The sequence below is a fragment of the Leptosomus discolor genome, chromosome 6 (assembly GCF_034619465.1).
Source record: "Leptosomus discolor isolate bLepDis1 chromosome 6, bLepDis1.hap2, whole genome shotgun sequence".
NCBI classification, from domain to species: Eukaryota; Metazoa; Chordata; class Aves; order Leptosomiformes; family Leptosomidae; genus Leptosomus; species Leptosomus discolor.
In genome coordinates, this window is record NC_141396.1 from 49822461 (window position 1) to 49834539 (window position 12079).

At 38.1% G+C, this 12079-nt stretch overlaps 1 protein-coding gene across 1 annotated transcript in view; it reads right to left on the minus strand.

Annotated features, from left to right (window-relative positions):
* MPP7 (MAGUK p55 scaffold protein 7) overlaps positions 1 to 12079 on the minus strand; it is a 96989-nt gene that overhangs the window by 55754 nt on the left and 29156 nt on the right. Inside the window, exons 3-4 of the mRNA XM_086467327.1 lie at positions 9863 to 9940; positions 5268 to 5348 (exon numbers count right to left, since the gene is read on the minus strand). Of these exons, the coding sequence (XP_086323453.1) occupies positions 5268 to 5348; positions 9863 to 9940 (159 nt within the window). The remainder of the gene's footprint in view (positions 1 to 5267; positions 5349 to 9862; positions 9941 to 12079) is intronic.

Below are 12079 nucleotides of genomic sequence, written 5' to 3' on the forward strand. Positions count from 1 at the left end.
AAGAGCTAGTTAAATCTGAATAATATATATAGTATAACTGGGATAACATGGTTCAATAGAGTAAAAGACGGTCCATTCTTTTTACAGTCATTTGTTTACAGCCACACCAACAAAATAAGTGCCCAAAATGTTAATTCCTGTAATTAATAGTTTCAGATTTCAAATAATTTTAAAAATAAATAACAATTATGCCCTTATACTATGGCACAGCCCTAAAAAGAACATGGCTTTTTCCAGCTAGTTAGAAAAGGAACTGAGAGCTACTATCCAAGAAAGCTTTATAATTAAAAGTGGAAGAGAATTTGGAAGCTTTAAAGTCTTTCATTCTTAGTCTGATCATCTGTCATATTTACTACATCTCCTTTCTTACAGTGTCTGTCACTGGGATTCTGCCCCATGACGGACAGCTTAACTCTAGTGACCAGTTTCCTTCTTCCCATTTGCATCCCTATTGACAGATACGACTATTTTGCTAACTTGATTGTGACGTGCACTAAAAATCCAGAATTAAATTCCCTTTTAGACATATTGTGTTAACATCATGAATCTTAATCTTCCAATTATATATTCCAATTTATACAATTGCATAACAATGAAAAATGAAGTATTTTGTCTCTAGATGATGTAGCTAATTTAAAAAAGGTGTAGTGCTCTCAGACAATAGCAATACTTCCAGATACATATAAAAGACAAATTGCTTTATAAAGACATCTCTCTCAATTGCACTAGTGCCTACCTGACGCATCATAATTTTTAAAATTTTCAAAATTTTGTACAACTCCCCTCTTCACATACATTCCATTTGCTGTCACATAAGTTCCTTAAATTTCTCCAAATTATAAAACATTAAAGCTGAGAACACTCATTTGTTTATGCTACTATTCACATTTTTTAGAATAGCACATACAGGAGTGTCTTCTCTTAAATTAGAAACATCATTTCCTCATTTACATGCCCACTATATATTCTAGTCTTCACATTATAGAAAATATAAAACCATCTAAGCGTCCTATAAGCGAGATGTTTAGTGTTATGTCAAGCTTCATATGTTGTGCATTTACAACATATACTAAGTAACTTTAATATTGTCATTAGACAAGGAAGGTAAGAGACATTTCTTCCTTTCTTTTACACATGAAAAACAGTATATTATTTAATTTCTCATTGTGTTTCACTCAAACATGTATAAAGTCACATAACTTCAATGTAAATCCGTCAACCAAATTGGAATGTAAACCCCAAATCTTCAAAACACAAACCATCTTCTAAATGCTTCCTTCATAAAATAAGCAAAGTAAGCTTGAAATAAGGTTAAAAATAATCTAATTCATGGTTACACCTCAAGAATTATAAACGTCTGAAAAAGTCACTCCAGAAACTGAGGAAAAACCCAGGAGTGGCCCACACGGTCCATGAATTACCACCTCCAAATGCAGCCCATTAGCCTGAATTATCCAGAATAAAACCTTCCACACAGCAACACAGCCCTCCCTCCATCCCTCCTTCACGTACGGCTGTAACAGACCCACCACACCACCGAACGCTGACAGTGGAAGCGGTGGTGGCACCATACAGATTATCTCACGCGCACTTAGAGCCGGAGCGGGGAAGGCCTGGAGCTGCCCCGCACAGGGGCTCTCCGCAGCTCTCCCGTGGCAACAAGCGCTGCTGCCACAGTACCCAGGGACCACAGCAGTAGTGGAAGACAGAAACTTCACTTTAAAAAATCTCAAAGATGCCTACACAGAGCTACAGCAGGCGGATCCTGATCAGCCGGTACTTCAGGTCACCCAAGCGCATCCTCGCTTAAGTCCAAACGCCGTTTGGACTGGAGCCACGCAGCACTGCTGGCAGCCCGGCCCGGCCTGGCCATGAATTTACATACCTTCGTATGTTTAAGGTATGTATTTTATTGCAGCTTAATAAAACCAGCCAACCAAAATCCCCACATACTAGACAGCTTTAGGAAACACAAGCACAGCAATGTAAGTTTCAGTACATCAAGTTCTGGTTATTTACCATCATTCTGACTTTGATGTGTTAAACTGTTAAGTTGTTTTTTAACAACCAACTCAGCAGACCTTTTAAACTTGCACACGTATACCCTGGAAGTGTAAGTGTTTATTGACAGTTACCTTCCCCAATTGATTGCAAACATTTGATCCCACAGCTGCTACTATGACAGAAAAGAGCTGAAGATACACACTGCCGTAGTTAGCTTTCTGAGTGAGAGATAAGACGCATTTCAAAGACATAATTTCTGATCTGCTTAAAAATCAAATACTGCATTCAACTGGATTTGGATTCTAAGGTATGGAAATATTGTTCTACTTGTTGATATCTTTAACAAGGTATAGCAGGATTATGGCCTATGAACTATAAGTCTTTATTCAACGTTGGAAATGAAAAACAATAGATGTGGCAAGCCTGCATCTACGGGACTCTGCAACTATATTTTAAATCAAGAAAGCAAATGCAATGTCTCACACAGATAAACAAAACCACTTGATTTCCCAGAGCTACGTGTTCTGTTCTACTTCCAGAGTTCTGTTTTAATCAGAAAGGATAAACCACAACCATTATTAGTTCATTTAATTAAGCTAAAGGATGCCACATTTTAGAGCAGGAAAAAAAAATCACTCAGTGTAACTGGATATTGCATCCAGTTTTTAAAAGACCAGAAATGACCAAATTATTTTTTTTGCAAAAGAAAATGCACCTGACAAAACCTTGGAATTACTTTTAGGACATTTTGACAATCTCAGGTCTGAAACATAACTGCCTCAGGGAAATTATTTTCTTCTTTAAAACTTTTCTCTATGGATGAAAATCACAAACACCACAAACTTGTTGAAGATTTACTCATCAGATGCAAACACTCAGAAATATATTCAACAAAACAGTTTTGTAACACAAATGAAAATACAGAAACATTCATCTAACCAGACAGTTGCTGGAAACCTCTCCCAGCCTGTTTTGGTATGTCAACCAAACCTGCAAAGTTATGACCACCTTGCTACACCTGATCCTTTACACCACCAACCTGTGGAAGCAATGATACAGTGCAGTAAACTAATCCTAACCATCCTTCATATATTGGAGCAGAGCTGAAGGAAAGTGGAAGCTCTCCTGCTGGCTCCAGCTAACACAGCAGTTAGAAGCCAGGTCAGGAGAGGAAAGTTTCCCCCGCAGAATAACATGCAGCCGCCTTAAGTCAATGCCAAATTAAGCCATATACAAGATTTTAGATAAAGCCTATACAACATCACTGGAAAAGGTGGATTGGTTATCCCAAATAATTTCAGATGTGTGCGGAAGAGTTGTTCTAGACATTGTTTTGCCATGGGAATCTAAAAGGAAAGAAACAAAGAAACCCACTCCAGCCATCAGCCTAACAGCGAAGGGCTAGAAAATCTTATGCAATGTACAGCATAAACTCAGATACAGCTGAACAGACTCGAGGGCATCTCTGGGGAGAAACTGGAAATACTGAGTCCCAGCAACCTCCTTCCTTTCCTTTTCTGTCCGAGAGAGAGCAGGGGAAATCAACGAAAATCTCAACTGAACAGCTTCTGACTGAATGCAGTACACTCGCCTGGTCAACATGATGGAGGAGGGAGCAGTGATAATTTACCATCTCTCCCAGCTGTGCTTGCCACGAGACGGCAGATGGAGAAGATAACAGATAGGCAAAAGCATCAGACATACTGTCAGTTCTTTCCTCTAACACACAAACACCTGCAAACTATGCAGGGCAGGGAAACGTGTGCCTTATGCAGGATTAGGCAGTCTGGCCATGCAGAGGGCCTGGTACCTGCAGCCAAGAAAGACATTTGCTAAGTTACTGCAGTTGTTCAATCTTATTAACCATGCTGAGGGTAAGGCACTTGTTTCCCTGAAATCCCACTAAGATTATCACATTGCATTTAACCGCTTCTAAGGAACAGACAGCGAGAGTGAGTGAGTGAGAAGGAGAGAGAAAGGGAAGGCGGGGGAGCAAGAGAGCAAGGTGGGGGGGAGAAACAGAAAGCAAGAAAGGGAAAGGAAGAGATGCAGTTGTGGCAAATGAGCTGTCTTCAGACTCAATCGACTGAAGTTTCAGAAGTACAAAACGTACATGGACAGTCACTAAGGAAACACCGACAGTGAAGTTTAGGATCTCTGCAATTTGATGTACCAACAGTTGCTCTTGTAAGTCTTGCCATTGGCACTGCTTACCTATTCCGAGAAAAACAGCTTGCACTTCGCAAACTATGGAATAACCAACTGTGCAAGAATATTTCAAAAGGAGGCATAATTGATCTCTAAAATTTTGTAGCACCTTGAAGATATCATAGTGTCTCAGGTTTTGAGATCAGTGTTTTACAGGGAATGTAAAGAAGCAATTGCATTAAAAAGAGCTCCTTTCCACTCCAACGTTTTTCTTCTAAACTTATCAACTGCTGCATTTAATTAGCATTGCAATACGCAACTAAGGCACTGAGTTCTTTGTTCTCTTCAGACTGGAAAAATAATGTGATAGTGTACATTAACAATGATACACAGGGGAGGTTCTAACCGGATATAAGGAAACATAGGAAGATAATTAGGAATGGGAGCAGGCTGCACAGAGAGGTTGTGGAATATCTGCTCCCAGCCATTTTCAAGACCTGATGGGAAAAAGCCCTAAGCAACCTGCTCTGAACTCAGTGCTGACTCTGCTTTGAGCAGCATGTTGGACTAGACAACCTCCCTCGAACCTGAGCGATTCAATGATTCTATAATCTACTGTCAGATAAAAGGTATCAAGTTCCATGTAAAGTACCAGAGAGAACCCCAGGAGTTTTCAAAATTACAATTTTTTAAAAAATAATATCCATCAGGAATTTTGTTCAAAGTACCAGGTTGTGTTACTTATGTCCAGCACAATTAAATCAATGGTATAACTGAAAACCTTTTAGTAAAAGCACATTTTTAATAAATTTATGAAGTGCATGCAATAAAAGTTAGCAAAAGACAAAAAAAAAAATCAAGTATTAACGTTTTGGGATGTCCACTGTAAATAAACAATGGCTTTCCACTGAATTCCTCTTACAAATACCAGTAACAGCATAATAATTTATGGACAGCATTAACTGTGTGTTTTCGTAACAGGTATTTTTGATTAACATTGCATCTCTTCCTAGAAGCACACATATTTGCTAAAGCAGACAAACTCTCACGCAGCCCGAGGAAGCAGATGCAGACACCTATGCAGAAAGCGGTTTGCACATACAACACGTCCTCACCTTGAGATTGGGTTTTGAGAGGAGTTTCAACAGTTCTCTGATCTCGCTGCTCAGTGGCTTGCTCTGCAGCTCCTCAGCCAGCTGCGTGGGAGATGGAATCGACACAAAGACCATCAGCAAAGCGTTGTTTTACCCAGTGCATCAGCAACAACCCCGAATCTATCTTGTTCAATGTTATTACTTTCCAGAGTGTTCAAACAGAAGCCAGCATGAAGAAAAACACCATCAATCATGGCGCTTCTTTTTCTGGCCCTCGGTGGACCAGATTTAAGCCAGGCCTTTTGGCTCAGTTTAACACAAGTAATCATTTCTGGCAAGGGTGCAGCCAGATCACATTCTGATTTATAGCGATGGGGGCAAATCCCAGCACTTCATTTAAGTGAATGGTCCTTTGCGTGCAGACAAAGGCCTGCTTGTAAAAATGACTGGATCAAACTTTGACACCGTCTATAAAAAACTGTTTTGAATGAGGTGGTGAAATCCACACTGCTTCCAAAAACCCACAGTAGCTGTGCTGTTTAGGACTGGGATAAGAAAGCAAAGTGCCCCTACAGTGCAAGCAATCTGAACCTTTTATTATGTTTACACATACACTGGAAGGAGCTTGTTAAACATGAAGCGGGTTAATCATAATATAGTTTATAACAGGTCATCAGCAATTCAAGCCCCTAAAATGCACAAACTATATCCTAACAACAAGATCAGTAATTTATGTTTGGTTATGTGGTTTGGTGAACAATAGAGCAGCAGTCTAACGTTTAATCCCATGGCTATTTGGCTCATGTCTCGAGTTTTTCTTATCACGACATTCTCAACTAATTTGGACTCAAGAGGCATATTTTACTGCAGGATTTCAGACTTGAACTATTTTTCCAGAAGAAGGAAAAGCTAAAACATATTTCACAACACTGAACTTTAGTTTAAAATTCTGAAGCTACATGGCTCATAATCCAAAACGTGACTTCAGATAATCACTTATTTTCTTTGCATTAAATCAGTATCATAAAAATGTCTCAAAGAAAGATTGGTTATTTGCAGCAAGTAATTTTATTCATTTAGCCTAACTTTAAATTTGTACTTTCATTTTGTATAAATTTTCAAGAAAAATGGATAGAAGCATATTTTGCATAATTATATATATAATCAACAATTCTAGAAGCAATGAAAGACATCAGACATGGTTTGAATAGGTTTTTTTTTTAACTTTCCAATTAATACAGGGGTAACAGAACTGAAACAAAAACTCGTCATCTATAGTCCCACGGCCTTTTAAGTATAATTCACAGATAAAAGCACCCATCAAATACATCAATGCTAAGCTTCATGATATTTGTGTCTTAATAACGAAAGATTAGAAAACAACCTCTGTAGAAAGGTCAGAATGAAATATTTTAGACACAAAGCCAAGTATTGAGGTAATCTGACTGCAATCTAGTCTGCATGTTCTCTGCAAAACTGAAAATAATCTGATAGGAACGACAGCAGGTATATGGCACAGGTTCTCCTTAGTTCTCTTCTCATTCCTTAGCTTGTACTACTCATCGCTAGAGAATAAAAGCTATTAATTTGTGTTTCATTGATGAAGACTAGTAATCACTTGGTAACAATGATGGCTTCAGCACATCTCTCTCTCAGACGAATCGTGCACAAGCATCTATTAACTTAACAGAAGTGGTGTTTGCTTCGGTGGTGCAAATATAAGTGCAGGTACACAAGGTTTAGAACAGTGAGAAACAAAAGAGTATTTTGTTATTGCTTCAACAGACTTTTTAATCTCATAATTTAGAAAATATTTGTTCAGAGATAAAACAACTAAAAATTTGTTTTCACTCATCTAGTTTACAAGTTTTTTTCCAAATATTCCCATAAAAGTCTTAAAGGCACATGTAACACCCTGTGAAAGAAAAGGAGGAGGAAGACGACACAGATTGATAGAGAAGGAGGAAGCTAAAGCCATGTTTCCATATTAGTAAATGGATATCACCAGAGCGGCTTGTTGTACTTCTGGCAGTTTTGGACTGGATTTTTATTTGTTGTGGAAGTGCTGAGATTTGTGACAGCTACCAGCAGCAGTACAAACTAGACAGAATACTTCAGGCACACTGATACCATGCCGATCACCTCCTGTGCCACAGACTGCAGGAAAAGCTGCCTGAGAAACTTTTCCAGGATTTTCCATTGAGGGAACCATAATATTTCACCAAGTTCTTTATGAAGAGCTGCCACTATAGAGAGGGGAAGACAAAGCAAGGGAGAGGGGCAGACACGGAGTGAGGCTGGTGAGATGAGGAGCATGGAGGCCTAGGGGTTTAAAGCTTCTGGAGAAAGCTTATTTGCCATAACAGTCTTTCTTACAACCTAGAAGTCTTATTTGCCATATATACCTATACTGCCAGCATGTTTAGAACAGTTGCACGAAATCAAGAGTCCATTTTCAGACACTGCTGCTCCTTAATAAGAGGCAAACAGAATTTCTGATGGGAAATTCAGCCTGAAAGTCACTGGGGGTGAGGAGAGAGAAGGTATAGCGGCTAGGAATATGAAAATGTTTAGAAAAGAAGCCTCACCACAATTGTCACCTCTAAAATTGCTCTAAAAATAATGCAACAATAAAAATACACTCCTTAAACAGTTTCTAGTTACGTTACCAGCACCTCAAATTTGGGTTTTAAATCAAACAGGAAACATTCACATGCTAATAAGAACATCTCCTTCTTTGTTTAACTATAGAACAGTTACAATCACGAGGAAGACAAACCACTAATTTAAAGCCTATTGAAATAAAAGTGTGTTTTATATCACCAACATGCTCTTAAATCCCTGAAGCTGACAAGTAGTCAGACAAATGTGCCAAAAATTGAACAGGATTTTAATCCTGGAACTTCATGCGTTTTGGAGTTACAAAACCCACTGCATGCAAATTAGCTTCCTCAACGTTTGCTGATAACTATTTAAACACCAAAAATCTTGCAGTGAGCTAGCCCGACTTCAGCTGCCAAAGGGCATTCTCATTCTACAGGATGGTGCCCATAAAACCAGCTGTTCAGCAAAAATGAAGAACCAGCAAGAGGTCTTTAAAAAGAAGCTGTGCTTAAAAGTTAGGCAGATGTCTAGAGACACTCATGTCCCAACATATGTACGTTTAAAAAATACTACCACATATACATAATACTACATTCATAGGGTTAAAAATCCTGACTTCTCTCAACTGAGGAGTGACAGAGTACTTTAATTTGGGGATTTCTAAAAGTATACAGTTTAAATGGGGCTGAACAAAGAATGAGATTGCTCAGCATTTCTGAAAATATCAAGAACTAAGTTTTGCATCCAAAAATAAGAAATGATTCTTATTAAGGATTTTAGCCCAGAGATCTAGAACACATATGTTAACAAGGATAATTAATATGTCACCAAGAATTTAATGAAGAGAATTTCAACCAGCTTTCTAATTTTCAAAATTACTATCAACATTATTCAAAGCTACTTGAAGGTTAAAAAAATATTACTAATATATGCCTGATGTCAAAGCTAATGCATTACTATATTTGGTATGTTACAGGATATAGCTCTCCTCCTACTGAAACATGATTAAATTACATTATATCCTTTTTTCAACAGACTTCAAATACGTTTAATTTCGTTTTTCATTAATATGTTACCATTCTCTATTCACATCTAACCATTTAAAAAATTAAAAATCAAAACCTATTAATTATATAAAAAGATAGTTATGGTTTTAAAACATCTATAAAGTATGTGAAGCTTCAAACATGCCATATTTGAAATGGATCCTAATACACATTGCCTTTTCCAAAAAACAACCTGAGATCATCAATTGCAACAAAGATTCCTGGATTTCACCTAAACCACAGTTTATTAAACATTTCTCTATCCTGGCCTACCTCAGGTTCAGTCATAGTTTATACAGGTGTGTGCACAATTCATCTGAATCCTAGAATTAACCAAATAGCAAGAAATGGCAGGTTGGATTTTTTTCTTTAAAATAAAAATTATAGTAACAGGAAATTAACTACTCCATCAATGCCGACCACTTTTACAATTTATTTTTTGGTTATGAAGGCAATTTGGAAAGCTCCAATATCAATAAATCACTAGTGTACTTTTTCTCAAATAGTTTTTGATTATTTTTTTTTTAACAAGCCTCCTTCCTAGGCATTTCATATGCTTCATTTCTATACTATTATCTGTCATTTTTCATGTTCTGTCAGCAGTGCTGCTATCTCATTTGTCTTTATTTTTCCAAAGCATTCCTCTTGTCTGTGACTTTCTCAAAACACTAATAGTTGACAGCTTTTCCCCTCCCAGTAGAGTTCCAACCTGTAATTTCTATTACGTAGTTACGAAAGCAGAACAAGAGGCTATCTAGATGCAATGTTTTTGTAACAGGCAAGTGAATAAAAATCAAAGTAATATCAGCAACAAGCCCGGTGATGACAGCACCTTTGGAAACATTTGCAGCTTCTTATGATTTCAGCTCTGAGGATTACATTCATATGTTTGCTCTATGAGGAGTTCTGCTTGCAGACAGTTTTTTGGGAGACTTGGTACCAGTGATCTCAGCAGGGGACACTTACATCATCTGCCAAGGCTGCTGCACCGTGGAGTATGGGCACCGGGTTCTGTTTTTCATAATAATTCAGTTTTTCATGAACCTGGAAGACAATAGCACAAAGCGATAAGTGTATTTAGCAGCACGAGAAATGGTACAAAATGACCCTGTCGAGATAACTGATCTGTTGAGTGTCTGTAACTAAAGAAACATCCTTATAGTAACCTACAGACAGCAATCATGTAAATGTAATTCATCATCATCCTCTGTTGAAGTGCTAAGAATATGAAATCAGATGGAAAAAATGCTCAGTATGTAGACCAATCCACAGAAAAACTAAACATTTGTGATTTTTCTCTCCTGGCTTTCTCTGTCCCTATTTCTAACATATTGCTTTAAGTATCAATTACATTTTATATTGCTGCTGAAAACACAAAGCATAAAGTGTTTATCCCCAAGATGGATATAAAAAACCCTGTAAATTATGATTTATGAAGTGAAATAATAGCCTGCCACCCACATCTTGACAGACAGCTTGGTGGAGCGGCTGCCATCATTAAAATAATTCAGAAACAAGGGCAAAGTAGTGCTAATATGCATTCTAACACATCAGAAAGAAAAAGGCAGTCCTTCAGCAAGTTAAAGTCATTTAGGAGCACTTAAAGTTTTTAATGGGGAGCTCTCAACATTAAAAATGCAGTGTGCTTTGGTTCTTTCAAAAGGGGAAAGGATACACCATCATTTAAATATCCAGCCTCTTCCCTCCTCCGCAAGTTATGTATTTCAAAATTTAGATTTTTCCAGTGTGAAAGCTTTAAAGAGCAAAAATATTGTAAAGCTTCTAACCAGTTTCTTAAAAGATATTTCAGAATGCCAAAGTATTATATTCAACATTTAATTTCATTTACATTATTTTCCTGAAGATACACAGATGTACAAACATTAAAATTTTTAAAAAGAAGACAACAGTAGTCTGAACCCATGCAAACACACTGCATCTTAGATTCCTACTGTAGTTCTGCTGCTCTGAAGGAGGCATGGACTCCAGATGGTTGGAGGAGTTGCAGAAGGAGATAAATCGGGGACTTCTGTGCTTGGCAAGGAGGGAAGGATGAGGCCACAGGGCACAGAACTTGGCTGGGGAGCCCCTCACGTCCTTGGGGTACCCCAGTGGTACCCTACCCCTCCCTGGTGTGCTGCTGGGGAAGGAATGGGGCAGACGCCATGCAGCAAGGACAGCTTTAAAAAGCAACTAAACCGGTGGTCTTTGCACACTGAAAATGTTTGGAGCTGACTGGGCTGTATCTGTTTTGCACTGACGGTTCCCTCCAGCCTTCTCCCCTCTTCCACATTTGCTTTTCTCCGCTTACTTTTACCCGTAGCAGCACTCTCTCCTCTCACTGCCCAGGACTCCCTCAGCCTTCTCCTCAGCCCTTTCTTCTGAATTTAAACCAAACTCCTAACACCTACACCCATAATGCCATGTCAATGACACTTGTGCTTGCCATTTTTCCTGTCTTCTGCTGTGCTTCATAACACTTTCTAAGCCCAGGTCTGTTTTTACTCATTCAGACTATAGATTCTTTGAAGTAAAGGCCATACGATCCTCTGTTAATGCAACGCGGCACAGCAAGATCTAAGTCTTGGTTGATTCCTTCATCATTTCTGTAATCTTAATAAGATTTTTTCTGTACATTGTTGGTTAAAGGATACCAAAGTTCTGAAATATCAAGGTGAAGCATAGTCACCACAGTTGCTCAATTGCTTAGTTGTAAAACTATTTCTTCTAAACAGCAAGTATTTGGACCTCATCTAGAAACTAATGCAAAGCACCATTAGCTCCAGAACACGAGTCTGAATTTTATGTAGCTTACATAAACATTTGTTTACTCAGCAAAGTAAGACTAAGCCATATTAGATGTCACCAAAACTACAAGTGACTGGAAAACTTCATATTTCTAGCTCACAAAGCGCAGAAACAGAACAAAACAAGGAGCCGCAGTTCCCTGTGTTTTGATGAAATTTGTGATTTACTTAGACTGTGAACTTGAATAATTAAAAGGCATAGTAAATAAAAGTCTCAAATCCATCCTTTTTTGATTGCTTCAGCCAATATCTTAATTTTATCCACACTGATCTTCTGTCAGCTCTGAGGCTAAAAGCAGTTGCTTGTGCTACCTTCTAATTTCTCAAAGAACACAGAAGTGCCACTGCAGATGAAGCTGTTTTTACCCTGGATATC